The 20154-nt window shown below is 39.4% G+C and overlaps 1 protein-coding gene across 5 annotated transcripts in view; it reads right to left on the reverse strand.

Annotated features, from left to right (window-relative positions):
• Pdlim5 (PDZ and LIM domain 5) overlaps window positions 1-20154 on the reverse strand; it is a 157978-nt gene that overhangs the window by 47462 nt on the left and 90362 nt on the right. For 3 of the 5 annotated variants that reach the window (XM_051194613.1, XM_051194605.1, XM_051194603.1), the window contains exons 7-9: window positions 18025-18042; window positions 17619-17791; window positions 17263-17299 (exon numbers count right to left, since the gene is read on the reverse strand). In XM_051194613.1, coding sequence (XP_051050570.1) covers window positions 17263-17299; window positions 17619-17791; window positions 18025-18042 — 228 coding nt within the window. The remainder of the gene's footprint in view (window positions 1-17262; window positions 17300-17618; window positions 17792-18024; window positions 18043-20154) is intronic. The other 2 variants (XM_051194606.1, XM_051194604.1) reach the window with 1 other exon arrangement.

The following is a 20154-nucleotide window of genomic DNA, read 5'->3' on the forward strand; positions in this document are numbered from 1 at the left end:
TGTGCTCTCATTTTCAGTGAGTTTAGTATTTTGGTTCATCACCAACATTGGAACGGAGACAACTGAGAAGGAAAGAACTCTACCTAGAGTAAGTGGCTGCTACTTTAGAAAGTGTGGCTACTTGACTACGAATATTTAACACCTGGGGAGCTGCAGGTGGGTGAGGTCCACTCTTAAGTAGGTCTTCCAGAGAACTGTCAAACCTAAGTTTTCGGAAGTGAAAAAGAAAAAAAGGCAAAGGAAAGATTAATGAAAAGTTGAGAACATGTTCACCATGTATACCGTCATTTAAATGTCAGTAATTTACATGTAGGAACACTCTAGTTCAGTGCTTTTCAACCTGTGGGTCATGTCCTCTTTAGGGTTGGATATCAGATATTCTGCATATCAGATATTTACATTACCATTCACAACAGTAGGACAACTACAGCTATGAAGTATCACTGAAATAATTTTATGGTTGGGGTCACTAATACATGAGGAGCTTTGTTAAAGGGTTTCAGCATCAGGAAAGTTGAGAACCATTGACCTAGTTGATTTTTATTGTCTACCTCTGTGACTACAAACCAAAACAAATACTGTCCCCAACACCAAATATAGGCTGCTCTTCTCCAAAATCATTCAACATGGCTACAGGCATGTGATAAAAGATTATATTTAAAGGGGAAAGGTGGGTAGAAATTCCCATTCATTGACCATACAGTTAAGAATTACTTAAGAAAACTTAAGCTCCAAGAACTTACTAAGCTGTCTAACACTGCACACAGAGGAAAGGTCAAATGACTGACTAAGTCTGCCCTTACTGTTCCCACTGGCATGGCTAATGTACTACAAGAAAGCAAGTAGGAGTATGTCAAACATTTTCCATAGATCTGAAATCATATGGGTGGTATTCATCTTGATGATTTTTTTGTTTAATTAAAGATTTTATAGCACTTGTGTACAAGTTATTATATTGATCTTCTCAATTCCTACATACCCCCTTTTAACTGTTACATTTCATAGATGGTCTTTGATCAAAGTCATCTATTTTCTGCTTATAACCCCCCTCAATAAACTCCTTTCGAAATCTCTCTCCTACTTTCATGCTTTGTTGTTGTTGTATTTTTAACTGCTTCTTTCCTTCATTTTCTTTTAAATATTTACATGATGCCAACATTAAATTTAGAAAAAATACTGCCAGGTAAAGAAAAGTTGAAGACAGCAAAATGTTGGTTTCAAAGCAAGCAAGCAAGTACCAAATCTAACACTGGAAGAAACTAAACAAGAAAAATACAAAATCAACTGTTCCCTTAAAAGCACATACATAGGAAAATGGAATGGATCAACGATATTACACTGATTCTTACATGGAAAATATAATGCTAAGATAAAGAACTGCAAAAGGGGTGCTTATGTTCTCATTTCCATTTAGAATTGGTCATCTCTTTACGAAAGTGCTGAAAACTAGAAACAACTTGAGAAGGTGCCATACAGAAATGAAGTATTACGAGATGTACAGAAACAGATAGAGAAATTACACAACACAGGTTAGTAAACTACAGCACAATGAACAAAACAGCCACCCCTTCCTTTTGCGAGGCTACAAACTAAGAATCGTTTCCACATTTTAAAAGGTTTTATTTATTTATTTATTTTGCAAAATTAAGAGCATTTTGCGGGACTTCACACATGAAAAGTACATAGCATCCATATTTTGGCATGTATATAAAAATTTTTATTGTGATACTATTAAGCTCATTTATTTATGTGTGTTCTGTAGGTCTGGCTATTTCATACCACGTGGAGAAATGAGAAATTATGGCCCTCTATAATTCCCACAAACCTCAATGTAATTGTGATCTTGACGTTTACTAAGTCAAAAACAGATTTAAAAAAAAAAGCTGCCGAGCTTTGCCCCAGAGAAAGAGAACAGCGTGCAGCTATCATCACACTGCCCACTTAGCGTGCAAACTTCGTCATGTGTTGCTTAGCTCTCCCAGCACTGACCTACGGAAAGCTGGCTGTGCTACCTGTTCTCCAGCATTCTCGCCGAGCACTTCCTCTCTCTATCTGGCCTCACATTTCTTCTGGAAACAGACCAAATTCTGCTACCGTGTTTTTTGATACCTTGCTGTATCACACCTCAATGGGTTAACTTCTAAGCATCCTTTCAACTCAGTTTAAAAGGCATCTCCTCTGTGATGTCACTGTTACACATGCTCACAGCACTTTGCATTTTTTTTCTGAATGTAATGTGTTGTATTTCTTGTGTGGCTAATTTGTTTAAAGTCAGATTTCCTCAATAAATGCCATGGGTTCTTTTAACGAAATCGTGATGAACAACAAACTACCTTCATGTCCTATTCTGTATGTCCCTTTACAGTCAAACTGAAATAACTGTCCACTTACCCCTTGTCACACTTCAGCCCCAATAGAATCATTTTCTTCTCAAGATCATTAAGGACTTCTTTGTGACTAAACTGGATTCACAATTTGTACTAATCAGGCTGGTTGGTGGTGGTAGTACACCTTTAATTCCAGCTTAGTCTCAGAGAAAGTCGGTCAAAACTACACAGGAAACCTTATCTCCAGAGAGAAAAATAAAGACACAAATACAGAACATAAAACAAAACAAAAATCCCTATATTTATCATGTTTTTATTGTGGTTAAAAAAAAAAAAGACAAAACATGAGTGTGCTATCATTTTAATGTATATTTCAGTATTGTTAAATAAATAACATTATGAAACAACTCCAAAATGTTTTCATCTTGCAAGTCTGCAATGCTAACCCCTTCTACAATTCTACGTTGTTTACGTGAGTCTGGCACTGTTGACACCTTACACAGGGGAGCCATCTAGTTACCCAGTCTCAGTATCTGATGTAGCTGACAACTTCATTTCTTCAGTGCCTCAACCCATTATTTATTTGCCACACTATTTCACTGGCTACTCCTATTCTTGTGGGTCACTGTCACGGCAATAAAGTTTGGAGACTGACATTATGCTCTTTCGTATCTTTAAATGGCAATGTAACAGCATCTCTAAGTGAGCTGTCAACAGCAGCCTGTGTTGTGGGTTCACTTTCAAGCTACTTCTGTATGTCTCATGCCAAAATAAATTAACTCTTTTCAAAATAAACTCTTAAGACTTTCCCCAAAGTATGCTACTGCAACCAGGTGTCGGTGGCGCACACCTTTAATCCCAGCACTCGGGAAGCAGAGGCAGGAGGATCTCTGTGAGTTCGAGACCAGCCTGGTCTATAAGAGCTAGTTCCAGGACAGTTTCTAAAGCTACACAGAAACCCTGTCTCAAAAAAAAAAAAAAAAAAAAAAAAAAAGTTACTGCATTTGACATTTGATGGCCATACTATCAGGGACCTGAAACGAAATCCTTGTCATACTCTAGACCTCATGTTCTATTACCACGCCCCTATTACGGGCACCTTGAATCTACCTTCTGTTCCCTATCACAGTATCATCCTTTGCCCGTAGAGACTAAGTACTTTTATCATCAGTGAAACAGTTAACTACTCTCTTTCTTACTTCACTCTTACCAAATTCTGCCCAATCTAGTCTTGTCTTGATTTACTCAAAGTGCCTTAATTTTTTTTTTTTCATCTCATTCTTAGTATTAAAAACTTCAGTGAGTACTTGCTGTACTTAGGACAATATCCAAAATCCGTATCATGCTCTACAATCTGCCAAGTGGACTGTGCAAGCTCTCTCACATATGTTTGTAAACTTTTTCCTTTATTTGTTATATTCCATTCACTTTACAGCATTAAATGTTCTGAAAGCACGTCTTCCACAAGTAATGCTCTTACTAACTTGTAATATTAATTTCATTTGACACAACATTAATATTTTAATAAGGCAAGAACATGTTTTCTCATTATTTTATACGTAGAAGTTATATAATCCCACATTCATATTTTGAAGGAATTCGATGTAAATTAATGCAAGAATGAATCCCCCACAAAAGCAAATCTTATTTTCCTTGAGATTATGACTACATCACTTCCCTTCATCCTCCCGAGCCCTTCTCATGACCCTTTTTGCTCTTTTGCAAACTCATGGTCTTTCCTTTCATTAATTGTTGTCACGTGAGCACATGTGCGCACACGCACATGCGTGCACGCGCACACACACGTATACACACACTCACCCATTCCTAAAAATTAAATACAAGTACAAGCTACTCAGCCTGTATAATGTTACACGTATGTAGTATGTTCTCAGAGCTGACCATCACTTTTGGATAATTAATTAGTGTGCTCTTCCTTGGTGAAGGCTATTTCTCCCTGTAGTTCTTTAGTAGGGTCAATAAACCCTGTAGTGTACAGTTAAGGGTCTTTCCTGCATCCTCGTTAGCATGCCTGTTGCTTCTGTCCTTTTTGAACTTATGTTTAGTCAGTCGTGCTGGTGAGACTTTCTGGTTGTAGTGTCTGACATTCCTAGGAAACACATCTTACAGCAGAATCGCTATTCCTAAAAATACCTATAACACATGAAGTTGGTGTATCAATATATATACATAATTTAAATGAAAATTTCCCATCTGAGCTGACAAAGCTTCCTCCAAGAACCAAAGACCATCTAACGAAAACCCCATCAGGCACAAAAAGTCTATCCAGTTGTTGGCCAGAATTGTCCAAGGGCCTCTCAAACCATTACAGGTTATTGCTTTGCCCTTCATTACCCCATAGAGGTAAAAGGTAAGTCCCTACTGCCGATGACACCATGCACTTCAGACACAAGGCCCAGAGACCACTGAGTTCGAGACTGACCTGAACACCCCTTCCTGAAGACAAGCTTTTACAATACCAGAAGGTTCCATGCAAGCTGCCAAAGGAGGGAAGCAACTAACTATCCAATTATGATGTCTATGAAATCACAACGATGATCAGTATGGCTAGGCAGCCCTAAGAATACAGTAGTGGCATACAAACCTTAGTGGTAACTGTTGGACAACATTTTCCTCTGGGATCAAAACATTCTATCAGCAGGGAGCTAACCAAGTAAAATACAGCTTCAAGAACTCCCCGAAACTGACCAGATTCACTAGGCCCCTCCATGCCAGAGTAAGCTATAAGAGCTGCAACTTCCTCTTGGAGGGAAAAGGGAAAGCTGGCCTGTTAAGATTCAGACAGACTGAGCTGAGAGGACTCTCGGAGAAAAGCTACAGAGACTCTGAGACCAGACCCGAAGAAGTAGACACTAGCCAAGCTGCCCGGAAGGGGTTTAGACCAATTGAGGCAGCCACTGAGCTGCCCGCAGGCTGTGCAGTGGGCTCCAGGTCCCCAGCAGTTGTGAGCTGTCACCCATGCTGGGTGGGCTTGGGAGATGCCGCTGTCTTTGAGTCATTTCTGCTCTTGTAAGTGACCCCTCACCCATACTCTCGTAAGTAACCTCAATAAAGCTCATTGGTTCACCAAGTTAAGACTTTAGTGCTATCTATACTTTGGTCTGCCATGGGTTCCCTATCTGGGGTGAGTAGAAGAGTGTTTCATCTCACCAGGAAAAGTTTTGTCACATATCAGTAACCAAAAAAAAAAAAAAAAAAAAATGTAAAATGCGTGAGAAAGAGCCTGGCAGTGGTGGCACACGCCTTTAATCCCAACACTCGGGGGGGGGGGGGGAGGGGGGGCAGGCAGATCAGCCTGGTCTACAGAGCGAGTTCCAGGACAGGCTCCAAATCTACAGAGAAACGCTGTCATGAAAAACCAAAACAAACAACAACAAACGTATGAAAAAGAATACTATATGTTTAATCTTCATATTTAGGAACTCTGGAGACACATTATGCTTTGACCTCTATAGAAAAACAAATATCCCATAGGGTCTAGGAACAGGATAAATAAAGATGAATATGCTTAATACTACATGAACAAAACACAATATGAATAGTCTAAGGCATAACAATAACTTTTGAATCTCATGGAACAATTCTCAAATGTAAGCTGGACTTCCTCGGTAACTGCAGAGCACTTACTACTAATCTTGGCCGTTGGTAAACTCAATCATCAATGCCTTTACTAGATCTTTCCTATCACAGACTTAAGAGATTTTGCTCTCTTGTGGGGCAAACTTCTATTTATATGTGTGTGTGTGTGTGTGTGTGTGTGTGTGTGTGTGTGTGTGTTAAAAGGAACTGTTCTAATTTAGTATAAAATGATAAAGTATTAACAGTGCTGAATTAATCTGTCATCTATTTGGAGTAATAAATGTATCTGTCTAAACACACTATATTCAACAGCTACCAACTGTGTATTGGGGCAGGTATCTTGAGAAGGCTACCACAGAGTGCTGAGTTCCAGTAACAGTGTCCTTCCAACATCTACAACAGCCAAGCTTTTCTATTCAACCATTCACTGCATTCATTCATTCATTCAACAGTAACTACAACAACAGCATTACATGCATTCTTACCCCATGATACACCTATCTTGTCTATCCTCATACATTCTAATCCGGGTGGAATGTCCTCGCCTCAAAAGGTCACATGCTAGAGCCTATTTCCTCCAATAGGCCTGAAAGAAGAATCCCCGTGTGCTTCTCATCTTGCTAGTCCATCACTTCCTAGGCTCATACTGGACCCCTTCATCTCTTTCCTCATCCCCGCAAGAACTCACAAACGCTATACCTTTCTGCTCCAGTCGCTATGCCTTTTTGTTTTGTCTGCCCGACTCCCTATTGAGCATAAAACCTGACGCTTTTAAGATACTCTTGTCACCGAGTCTCCCAGTTGGCCTTGAGCCTACTCGATGGCCAGACAGGCCTTGAATTTCTTGAGTTTCCTACCCTCAGCTGTGGAGTTCGTTTGGCATTTTAGGAGAGGACTGGGCCTGCAGAAATACTGGGGGATGAGAGAGTTGGAAATGACGTTGCATTTAGGAAGAGTCCAATTTAGCTCAGTGAAAAGACTGATTGAATGACGGGAGAAGAGTGCTTAATCTAGATTTCGGGCACATCACCCTGAAATTCGGATTGCATAGCTGTCATATTCCAAGACTGAGGCGTGGCTCACTAAAGCCCGAGGTCAGGGACCCAGAGCTGAGACCATGGGACAGATCAGTTTGGTGATCTCCAGGAATTTAAAGGCGGCTGATTTCAATGAAGCTTAGTAAAGAAAGGGAGGGACAGATTAGCTGAGTGAAGTTATTTATGCTAAGGAATTTAGATTCTTCTTCCAAATAAATGAGAATCCTTAACTAGCATCTAATTATCACAGCCCTCTCTCTTCATTGTGCTCATCATATTAGCATACACACACGCGCACACACGCACACGCGCGCACACACACGCGCGCACACGCACACCCGAGCACACCCGCGCACACACGTGCGCACCCGCACGCACGCGCGTGCACACACACACACACACACACCACTGTAAAGCAAAACCACCTTTGCACTTTTTGTCCCATTGTATGTTCTTGTATGCTTTGTCAGTCCTCTCTTCCTGCTGTGACCCAGTACCCGGGACAGTGAGTGCCACAAGTAAGTACTTCATGAGCTTTGGCTGGACTTTTCTCTCTCTCTCTTTTTTTTTAATGTCTGCTGAGTGAGCCCAAATTTAAACAAGTATGCGAATTAGAAGTTAATCTTTCCCTTTTGAAAAAGAATGTATGTCTTCTTATTCTATTTTCTTTCCCATTTTTCAGCTTAAGAAAAAAGGAGATAATACTCCTTAGCAATCTTCTGTAAATCACTGAGAAAAATATGATCAAAGAGAACTAGTTAGAATCAGCTTATATCTGGGCATCGATCCTTCCAGGGGAAAGTAAAACAAAACTTTTCCAGTATGTGCCTCTGAGTTTGGGTTATTTTTGCTCCCTATATCTTTCAGCAATAACACAAATTTCATGACCTCTACTGAAAATCCCACTTCTGTTTCTATGTCCTCCTTTTTGTAATGACCCAAATTAATGCTGTTAGGTAGTTTTTACCTTATTTATTCAGCTAGATAGAAGCATATGCTTATTAGTCTTCATCAGCAACTTTACACAACTATAAGTAACCTGGGAAGAAGGAGTCTCGATTAAAGAACTGGCCTGTGGCCATGTCTGGGATGAACTGTCTCGGTCAAGATTAATGTGAGAAGGCCCAGACCACTGCTAGCTGCACCATCCTTGGACGGCTGGGTTTAGGCTATGTCAGAAAGCTAGTTGAGCTTGAGGCAGTGAACAAGCCAGTTAACAAGTTCCCCTATGGTTTCTGCTTCAACTTCTGCCCTGAATTCCCTCAATGATGGACTATGTCCTGGAAAGCATAAGCCAAATAAATCCTTTCCTCTCCAAGTTTCCTTTGAACATGGTGTTTATCACAGCACCAGAGAGAAAACTAGAACAAGGCATATATTTTATTAATATCCTGTGATATGCCTCCAATTTCTTTTATAACATCTACAAATGTTTGGTTTTTTTTTCTTTGCAGTGTGATGCCACTGATTTTATGTCTATTTAAACATGTTCCTTTTCTGTATTAAAATTTCAACTTAACCACTGCCTAATCAAGATATACAAGTATCTGAAGGTATTAAACCTTTCAGATAATTCAGTTTCCTTTTAATGACTTGCTAGTCTACTGTTGTAGATAACAAAACGCATGAAAAGACAAAGTTACCTTAAAAGTTACCCAGGGTTATTCACCCTTGACATATTCTGTGCAAAGAAGTGAACCCAGACCCCCAAAGAACAGTCAACTGCACTTGTGAGGTGAGCACCTATCACTAAGGCAGACACAGGGCAGCTACTGATAGCTTTTAGTACGTACTGTAGCAGAGAAATGCAGGAGAAGGGGCAAGCAACGCTGGCTATAAGATACTTGTAATTTAAAAATCAAGTTCTTTAAGGAAAGAAAAATATAGTTGCTAAAATACCCTTCCCCATCTTTCACTTTTTATTATGCAATGTATTAGCTTAACTGCTTTTATAAAATCATACTACCATAATAAACAAATTTTCATAACTATAGTAAAAGCAGAATAATTAAGTACTCTGAAATGTCAGTATGGTTGACCTGTGTGAAATTAACTAGAAGAAAAGAGGTCAAATGGAGACCAGGTTGTGGCTTGTTTATGTTAGAAAGACCGAAGGAGTCGTGTTTCATATTGCATTTTGAACTGACAATAACGACACCCTGTTTTACCTCTGTAAAGGTAGGGATGAAAATGAGGAACCCTAGCAGTATCTTAACATAAGGGTTACTAATCTATAAGCTTGTCCATGTTCTAAGGCACTGGGCATGTGTTCTGAACTCTACACATAAGTCAAGTTTGCAAAACACAAATATTGATTTTCATTAATAAAAGAGCTCCATAAAAGACAACAAGTCACAATTATTTTGCCAAAGTCATAAGGCAGTTTTTAGAACTACCCAGAGAACAATTTGTACACGAAAATACAGTTTTTAGGAAATATCTCTAAAGGACTGCCTTCAGAAGGAACTCAAGTGTAGTATCACTTAAGTCCAGCAGATGGCGGCATCTGCATTACAGTCGAACATGAAGGCAGATCAAGTACAAATACTTTGTACTTTGCAACCCACAAAAAACGACTTGTTCATGTTCCCATTTTTGACCAATGATCCTTTTCAGATTGTCGAAAATACTGCATAGAAATATTTGAGACATTAGCGGGTGAGGAATTCCAGCTAGATATTATCAGAATCATTTTATAAAATTAGACCAATGTGGAGGTGTTGGCATTCTTGTCCTTAGAGATTAAATGTGATCGTTAACGGATCTCATAAAAATGTATGCAAATATCAGATTGGGAAAATTCTCACTTCTTCTGCAAAGCTTATGGGATAGCAGTTTGGGGTAACAAATATGCCTAGTTAGCATGTAGCCTTGTGTGTGTGTGTGTGTGTGTGTGTGTGTATGCATGTATGTATATACAGGTGTGTGTTTGTGTATTTGTGCACATGTGCATATGGAAGCCAGAAGTCAGCAGGCCCCAGACCTTTGTCTTCACCCACTAACACATACTACAACAGGCCTTTTCCATGTGTTTGGGGGATTAAACTGAGGTCCTCACTCTTGCAGGGCAAGCCCTTTCTGATGGAAATTATTGCCCAACCCCTGCAACGTGCCTTAAATATCTTAACATTTAATAAGAAACCAATGTTTCTGAAATAAAATAACGAAGACATGAAACTCGCCAGAAATTTTTTCCAACTTTTATAGGCTTGTACTTATTCACCAGTGAAGAAATTAAAACAAACAATGATTAACTTACAAAATAATGTGTTAGGGAAATGTCCTTCGGTTTCTTTCTAAATTGTTGATGAGTATGTAAATATGACAGGTTTGTTTGTGTTCAGAAGTAACTTAGTAATTCTTCCCCTGGACAACATCCCATCCTGACAGCTATAAACCAGGAATCAAGGATATTACTTGGTGTCACAGGCAGCCCTGAGGAGGACATTCTTTATAACTATTTCATGTGGTGTAACTGGACACTCCAGTTTACAGCCTTTTACACAAAGGGGGAAAACAGTTCAGTCACCTGCCAATCATTTTAATCCTTTGAAAACTGAAAAGCCACATCCTGTGCTATGATGCTATGTACGTTTGCGTGTGCATGTGCGTGTGTGTGTGTGTGTGTGTGTGTGTTGTAACATGTCAGTGTATGGGTGCCCATGCACACTCATGTGGACACAAAGGAAGATGCTAGATATCTTCTCCTACATATCACTCTCAGTGAATCAGAAGCTCATCATTTTGTTAGCCTGGCTGGCCGTCTTTCTGTCCCCCAACACTGGAGTTACAGGCACAGACAATCATGCCTGACTTTTTTTTTTTTTTTTTTAAACATGACTGCTGGACACTCAAGCTCTGGTCCTGATGCTCTGGTACGTGCTCTTACCTGTTGAGTCACCTTCGCAGTACATTATAATTCTTCATTGTAAAGTATTCAAGATCCATCATTCGTTACGAAAGGGAGATAATACAAAAACTGATGACTATGCTGGACCCTAACAAGGTTATGCCATTCCTCTTGCTCAAGGGAAATGCTAATTTATATTTATTTATATATAAACTGCATATTGAAATAGTAATACTCCTATATTCAGTAGAAAGATTATGAGGCCAAGAAGAAAATCTTTCAATTTTAAATAAGTTGTATCACATTTGACAAAATTATTATTAAGGAAGTCATTTTTAAATAAAATTTTCAAAGGCTTCCTCTAACTTTCTTCCTAGTACACCATCGTCTCTATTTCTATTGTGTTACTAGCATGATGGTTCTTGGCTTGTTTATTTATATTTGCAGTTCTGGAGACGAAACCCAGGACTTCATCTACATGAAGCAAGGGCTCTACCTACATCTTGGCCCTGCTGCTGCCTTTCTTAAGTCTACAATATAAAGTAGGTTCTTTACATATGAGTAACAAATAAGTTCTGTTCCTTTTTCCAATCAGAGCACTAAGTGTCTTATCTATGTGTTTCAAAGATTAGTTGTTTTCTCCACCTAGGAGAATGCTGTGGAAGCATCCCATAAACACAAAACAAAGATTATGAAGCAATGGCTCCTTTAGTGAAACAAAACAAACACGAACTGATAGCAATAAGAGAAAAGCATCAACTATAGGCAAGTACATGACTGGGTTACCATAAGCTTCCACTCAAGAAACAGGACGGTTCGATTTTTTACCTCTAATGTAAGCAATATGTTAATATATAACAAAAGGTTTGACCTACTACTGATTCTTTAATTGGAATGATGTACTACTGTATAACAAACTTTCCTAATTATTTAGCAGAGAAGAAAAAATGGGCAAACGCAGTCAATTAGTAACTGAGCTGTTACTATCTAGTACAATAGAGAATTCTAAGATGCTTATATTCTAGGAACACATTCTCTAGTTGAAGACATAGGGTGTGGAGACAAATACTTGCTGTCCAAGGCAGAAAAAGCAGCACTAAAGATAGTGGCCGTGCTTACAAATGATTCCAGAGCAAGCAACTGTACTTGACACTCGCTTCCTGAGAGATTATCTGTCAAATGAGCAGGAGGAAAGGCCATGTGTGCCGTTCTGGACTGGACTGCCCCTGATTCACACACTCAAGTCTTCAGTGTGATTCAATTTAGACGTAAGTTCTTTACATTTGTAATTAAGGGTAAATGGGGCCCAAGTTCCATATAACCGGTGTCCTAGAAGAGGAAGAAGGGAAACTTAAAATGCTAACTCTTTGTCTGCCATGTTTTCTATTATGCTAGCCTGTGAGTTTACACAGAGAAAGGGACTGGATGAAGACAGCGAGAACGTGGCCATACGCAAGCCAGGAAGACAGGCTTCACCAGAAACCAAGCCTGCTGGTATGATGTTCTAGGGACTCTAGCTGCAGAACTATGTGGAAAATTAATCCATCTGCTTAAGTTACTTAACCAGCGCTGCCTGAAACAGCATATTTCTGGTTAGGAGGTACACCAAGAAGAATCGTACATCCTAACCCATCCTCAAGGTGAATCTCTGCATAGGCTTGTACAGGCCTTTACTTATATACTCACTACGGCATGCTCCCAGGAGGAAATACTATACACCTATGACAGTGCCTTTCCTTCCCATCCTTATTTTTATATGAAGACCCTTGTCTTCCAGAGACAAAATCAGGATATGCAGGCGAATGGCCATCAGTAAACCCAGAAAGAGGCATCAGGAGAGTTAAGATCTGCACAGTAAATGAATTAGTTGGGGGGGGGGGGAGTTAAACTGTAGAGACTCTGCAAGTGAAGCTGTGAGACGGAATAAGAAATTATGATAGAGAACAGCAGCACTCAAGCCTGCCGTTCCCAGTAGCACACCATTGGCCCTGAGGGCTGGGCAAGTCTTCGACTGGTGGACAAGACATTCGGTAACCTTCTCCCTAGCAGTGCCTGCTAGCCTTGTGTATCCACACACTACCCACCTCATTACCAACAGATACGAACAGTAGCATCCCTTTTAGGAGAGACCAGGAAGTAGAGCTAGCAATGTACAGAGATCAGATGCACCCAGATCAATGTATTAAATGGCTCATCAAAACACACACACACACACACACACACACACACACACACACACACACACACACGGGATTCTAAAATGCTGCGCGCTTACACTTACAACATTCAAGCCGGACTACTTTAGATTCGCATTACACGCGCTTGACCACTTTCCTTTTAAGAGTTCTGTCTTCATTACTGACATCATGGACACAGCTCTAACTACAACACCCATTCATTAAGTCTAGGTGCTCTGTAACGTCATCAACAAAGAAACACTTTTTATTCAAGGCAATTGAATATTCCTTTTAGTTTCCACTAATCTTTTAACTTAACTAATCTTTTACTTCAAAGACTTCCTTTAATCGTGTGGCTGGGGCCTGTGTCAAAGATCAAGGAAAAAGGAAGGGGGAGATGGAGATGAGAAGATCAGGAAAAGGACCACGCTGTAGAGCCTGTGTAACCAAGTCTGGCGGCTAGCTTTCGGGGTTCAGCATGGAAGGTGCTTCCTAGGAAATGCCTCTTAAATCAAGAGCGGTGAAGGAGGGGCCAGACGGCAGGACTCACCCGAGGGGAACTGCCATTGTGTGGAGGTGTGCAGCCTCGGCTGACCTTCCGTGGTAGCCGTGGAGAGGCAATGGCTATTACAAGCTGTCTCTGGTATGCTGAAATGATTGGGCTTTTTATCTCCTCTTCCCCAAAGCAACAGGCTCAGCCACTGAATGTGGGCACTGAGGTGAATGACAGACTAAGGCTTGCTGGCTCACACATTTCCAGAAGCAGTTATCAGGTCCTCCACAGAAGGAAAAACTCAGTAAGCTCCAAATCTGAGCATAAAACCCAGAACTGGTCTGCTGTTTCTAATAGCAATAAGAGCTATGATGCCTATCTTGCAAGGAATCATCAAGGAAATACTTCATTGCAGAATGATATTGAAATGGGTGGGATAAATCAGGCCAGCTTTTTACACATAAGACAGAACCATTAAACCAACCAATTAAATTATGAGTCCTGTATTACAGGTCAAGTTTTAGACATTCAAACCTTCACCTCCCCCCCCCCAAATCTTCACTGCATCTCAATAGAAGAAAAGAATAAATTGACACTAGTCAGGGCTGGACTACAGGTATGCACGTTATAAAACAGGCTGGCAACCCATCCACCCCCAACACCCTGATTCTTCATACTCAAGTGGTCAAAGCTGGCATAAAAACTGTTTGCTTACATGCTTAAGAATTCTGTTCGTGTCTGTTTCCTCTGTTCGTGTCAGCTGCGCTGCGCTCGCTGATCTACAGACTTGGCATTGTTTTCCACCTGTCTGCTTTGCCTTTGAGTGCTGCCTGGGAGCATCACGCGGCCTAGTTCTTATTCTCTGTGAAGAGTCAGCACTAGGCTGACATGTGTATGTACGTGTGTGTGTGTGTGTGTGTGTGTGTGTGTGTGTGTGTGTATCAGATATATCCATATATATCTGAGCTCTCTTAAACGGCATCATGATAATGAAATGAGTATGACCCTGATCAAAAGGGTAATGTATGTGGAAGGTAAGAAAAAGTATAGGACTGTGTAAGACACACCCATGTTCTGAATGGTAAAACACTCTGGGAGAAGTATATTGAGAATCATTTGAGAGTAATTTCCCAATTTCATATTTAGAAAGAGCCTTGACGAAGTCTGAATAAGAGAGACACAGACAAGACATAAATCGGTTAACTATCCTTGCAAAATACTTTGATAAACGTTTATACTATGTGGCGAGACTTCTGAGCTAGGAACATACACTGTCCCAGAAGAGTGACTGGACTCAGGAGTCCTGGTTCTGGCAGGACAGAATGGAACATCTTCTTGACGCTGGCTGGACGCTGACTCCCACTCCTAGGCAGATCATTTCAGTCATCTGCACTTGTGATGAATCATTAAATAAACACTATCGACATTAGGCAAGGCACTCAACTCTTTTGTTTTAACACCATCTATTTCAAGAAAAAAAAAGTTCTACACATGTTCTTTGTGTTAGGAATAGTATTTATCTAAACTTCTTTCTAATGGTTCCTCAAACTCTATAGTTATTCAAGAAAATTGGATTTTGGTGGGAATATACTATCTTTATTCTGATACATCATGTTTAAGTGACTTTAACTCAATCTTCTTTCCAATACTGTCTTCTCAAAAAATGAATAATTAGCACAAATAGAAAAGCCTGGTAATAAGAAAGAGTTTCTTTTATAGGACAGAGACTCGATAAAAACTGGGACTAAGGTCAGTATTACTAGACACCAGTAGGCAAGCCTTCACATATCTGAGGAAATGCTTCGATAAAGGGACAACATCCTTCATGCCATGGCGGGAAGGGAGGTGATACAACATTTGGCAGGCCGACTGCTGTATAATAACAAATCACTAAGTGAAACCGATACGAGTTGCTTCCGTTTGTCCACAATACTTCTAGTCCATGGTAACAGAAGTAGAGAACACTGGAAAAAATAAAACTGATCCTTGAATGTAGTCCAGAACCCCAGTAGTCACTGTTATACAAGGAAGGACTCTTGGCGGTGTTATAGGAAGACTGATTATATATTGTTCGCATAAGATGTTGCCTTAAATGACTAACAACTCAGGAAGACAAAAGGGTAGGGTGGGTTTTTGCCATATGTTACTTTCGCATTTGGTAACTTCATGAATTGAAAGCATGCTCCACATGAAAATTCATCTTATTGAATTAATGTTTAACAAGCTCTGGACAGCAGGTCACTAGCCTCAAAGAAACAAGTACAGAGGTAAGGTATAGACAACTTTATTACAATTCTTTCCAAACTTCAAAATGCATTAATTAAGGAGATTAAATCTAATATATATATATTACAAGTCAGAAAGCATTTAGAATCAGATATTGCATTTCCCTGTATTGCCTAAAATACAGCTTTGTAAGAACAGCAGCAGCACACAGTAGTTCATAATACTAAAATATTTCCCCAATATCAGAAACATTTAAATTGAAACTTATTTTATGCTATTTTCCTCCAACACAAAGATGAAGCAAAGCTATCATCTACATGTCTTACGGTTGACATTTTTAGTAGATGACAGGATCTTTAAAATTAACTAAAATTAAAGAATACTATGTTTCCTCACTGCAAGCAAGGGCAAAAGATCTTTTCTGTAGACACCTAAGCCATAGGGTTCTAAAGATACCCAAGTCCAGAATGAGCGCTACCAGTCTTCTCTGCTGAATCCGCCTCCTCACATTTGTTCTCTTAGGAGAATTTACCATCAACTTTGAACATCCCTTAATGATGAACTTGAAAGTAAACTTGGGAAATGTAATAACACAAGGGAATCACTTCCTAATTAGACAACCGATGAACCAGATCAACCTTGCATAAAGACTTCCTGTTCCACACCCAAGGACCGGAACAGTGGAAATACACTGAGGAGATCTAGTCACTTCCTCTTCTTTCTTTGCTTTTGCATTTGTGAGCGACTAATTGGGACAAAAACGTGTTCTATCTTTTTGTTTGCGTAACTGGAAATTGTTAGGGAAGTACAGAAACGTCCTAGTTCCCATGAGACAGATGTAAAACAGATACTGCTATGAGACTGAGGGAAGAGAAGGTGAGTGAGAGCTACGTGCTGGCTGCTTGGGTGGGGGAAGCAAGGCTCATGGTCACTGTACGTTAAGAGCACGTGCTGAAACTTCATGGTGCCAGTCACGCAATTTTGTATATTTGGGACTAAAGACGTGAAGGGGTATCTTTTCCCTGTGGAAATAAAAAAGAGTGATAGAGGAGTCATAAGAAGGTGAAAGAAAAAGATTCTATACTAATTTCAACATGCAGAAAACATGCCTTGTAAAAGCTTAATTCCGGACAGCTGTTGTGTTAAAAATAGCAGTGTTTAAAAGTAGAGAGGTTTTTGGAAATGCAGAAATTAGTCTACAAAGTCCTCTTGGAAACATTCTTTTATGCACCAAATAAAGGGAGTTCAAGACCACACAGGAACCCATTCATTGAGGGTTGTACTGTTAGTAAAATATCCCCCAAGTACCCTGTACCCATTCACTATGTCAGTATTAAAGAGAATATGCTTTAGACATACAATCTAGACAACATCATCTAATTTTGAAATCTGTAGGTTGCATGTTTAGGTCACACTAAAGGCACCATGGGTTAAATGCTTAGTTTCTATTTGCAAAAACAACAGAACTCTAACATTACACTTGAAGCTTGAAAACAACAAACTGAGACCATTCATGAAAAGAGAGCACTCGATTCATTAAAAGAGAACTTACTTTGCCTTCTTTGCATTGTCATTTTCAGATTCTTTCACTGCAATGTAAATAAGATCCAAAATTAATTTTAAAGTTTAACTTCAAAATCACTTACATAAGTATCTGTATGGATCAATGTCAAATGCTGAAACCACATAGAGCAATTAAGACAAAATCCATACCATGTTTGCACTGGCATACACCAAGGCCAGTGCATCCCCTCTTCTCAAGGCAACTCCCTGAACTGAAATCTTGCTATATACAACATAATTCACATGCAATCCTTGGCAGGACTGTTTTTCTGTAACTGCTGATAAGCCTAGAAGGTACTATCAGAGCCAAGAACATTCCTCTCCTAAGATCGCTAGTTTACTCACGATGTTCAGTCCCGGTGATCTGGGCAAGGATTCGGAAGGAACGAGACTGAGTTGTTCCAGTCCGCGGGCGCCAGTCTTCAGTGTCCTCAATCAGCCTCTTCTTGCTGGCGTCACTGTGAGTGGGGATGTGATAAAACTCCGTGTTGCGCTCCACAATGTGTTTTCTTGGTGGGCTAGAAAAGGGGAGGAGGGGAATAATAATTACAATTTAAATTGCATTGATGATAAAAATGGTCTCTGGTGAATTATTTGTCATTTATACACTGACGCCTCAATACTCCTTTTACACACACAGTTTGTGTAAATACACTCAATTAAAATACCCTTCCAAAGACACATAGTAGTAGAATAAATTTACCGGTTAGTGTAAACAATGCTACAAGGTTGTACTGAACAGCAAGATTACCGTTTAGGTGGAATTTTCCTTTTAAGTGACAGAAGGGGGCAGCAGAAGAAAGATTCCCAACATGAAGAAAAGGAAAGAACAAGAATAAGAATAACAGACAATGGAAAGTCGACAGCGGTTAAAAAAGAAAAGAAAAAATCCAACAACTTGAAATTACTATGCCATATAAAACAACATGAACTATGATTTAGCCAGTTAAATATGAATATTTACTCTAGAACCCTTCAATGGATTGACTTTCACAACTTAAATGATCATATCTCTCTGTATGGATAAACAAGCAATTCTAAAAATTTTGGAAATTTTGGAAAGGACCCTAAATGTTATGATTTACGACTTTCTCAATTGTGTCTACAGCATAGTTAACCCTAAACCACGCATAATATAATACAGGCTAGCACCGTGCAGATCTGGGGTCTCTTTAAGAGGCCAGGGCTGAGATCCCAGCTCCGTCAGTCTTCACAAGTGTGATTGTGGACAAGCCCATCTCATTGACCCACACTGTTCTCATGAACAAAGAAAACATAAAGTAGGACTCTGAGAATTAAGGCTGATAATACATGCCAAAGACAATATTCAAATACTGAGTTTGCCAGGCACACTCATATTTTTATTACTACAGCATAAATATTAAGGAAATCACAATATCCATTAATTATCATTTCAGGGTCGATGGAACAAAATAAATATTTCCTACTTCTCCTGAAATAAGACCAAATATCCAGAAAAATAAACAGGACCGCAAGTCTTATCTCTCACAATGCTGTCCTAAGATCTGAGTAGAGCAAATGTTTTAAATGTGGCCAGATGTGGATGTAAGACTTGCTAGGGTCACTAACCATAGACACAATGCTACAGGATTGACTGCCCGCATTCTAGTAGTCACACAATCAAAAGCCCACCTGAGCTTTTCCAAGTTACTAACACTGGCTTTGGAGTTACATGGACAGTTTGAAGGACCTTGTCCTTAGAGAAGAAAACTGCTCTCTCTCTCTCATGGTCCCCATTTGGAAAATGGAAATTGTGCTTTAAAGGTGGTTCTGAGGAATAAGTAAGGTAGATGATATATGATCCACAGAAGTCATCAAACGATTTCAGGGAGAGTTTAAAATTAGCTGCAACGTCTGAGCTGTAAGTCACATCTAAGAGAGAATCAGTATTTTTTCCAGAAAAACAGCAAAACACATAGTTTTGCTATGGGAGTGAACTACCTAACAGATATTTATGAATACTGAGCAACACCTAATCCTTTTAAGAACAGACAAAAATTTCAGAAACTAAGAAAAAGAGAACTTATTTATAAAAACACCGTCTTTGGTATAAAAACAAAGCTCTTAATTTTATGTAAGTTCTTGAAAATTTTGTAGCAGCCAACAAACTTACTAAATTTTAAACGTCTCTGTAATTAGTCAGTAAGCACTGTTCATTAAATATTTGCTCTTTTATTAGGTTCTTGTGCAGCCCAGGGTGCGCTCAAAACTGGGTAGGTGGCTCAGACTGGCCTTTAGCTTCCAATCCTCCTGTTTCCCTCTCCCAAGAACTAGAATTACAGGTGTGTGCAGTCATGCTCAGCTTATGCAGTCATGGGGATGGAACACATGATTTGTGTTAGCCTCTGTACAAGTTCTATCTACAAAAACATGAAAGCAATGGCTTCAAGCTAAGAATAACAACATAATACCATGGATTAGTTAGCATGACATGTTTACAGAAAATACAGTACATCTTAGACCTTATGGCATTTACCACCAAGACTTCATGTCTCAGGTTAAATAACAGGGATTTTCTAAATATTTACATGGTTCTTCCTCATTGTGAAAATCTGAATATGAGGGTTATGTTAAAAAGGAATATCAATGATTTTAAAAAAGGGTTTAGACTCTTTGAAAACAGAGTGAAAATAACTCTGAAGGGTAATTTATTTCAAAATACAGACATTCAAAATTAGGAAGCTCACTCACACTTATTTTTTTAAAACAATACTGAAAAGAGGAATACCTAAATTATATCTATAAATCTAGTGCATATTACTTGTAATACTATCCCCTCCCCTTGTATTAGCTTTACTAATTTTTTCTGCTGTGCAGATGTGGGCATTCCAAACATACTCAAAGATTCATATGAAGGCTT

The sequence above is a fragment of the Phodopus roborovskii genome, unplaced genomic scaffold (assembly GCF_943737965.1).
Source record: "Phodopus roborovskii unplaced genomic scaffold, PHOROB, whole genome shotgun sequence".
NCBI lineage: Eukaryota > Metazoa > Chordata > Mammalia > Rodentia > Cricetidae > Phodopus > Phodopus roborovskii.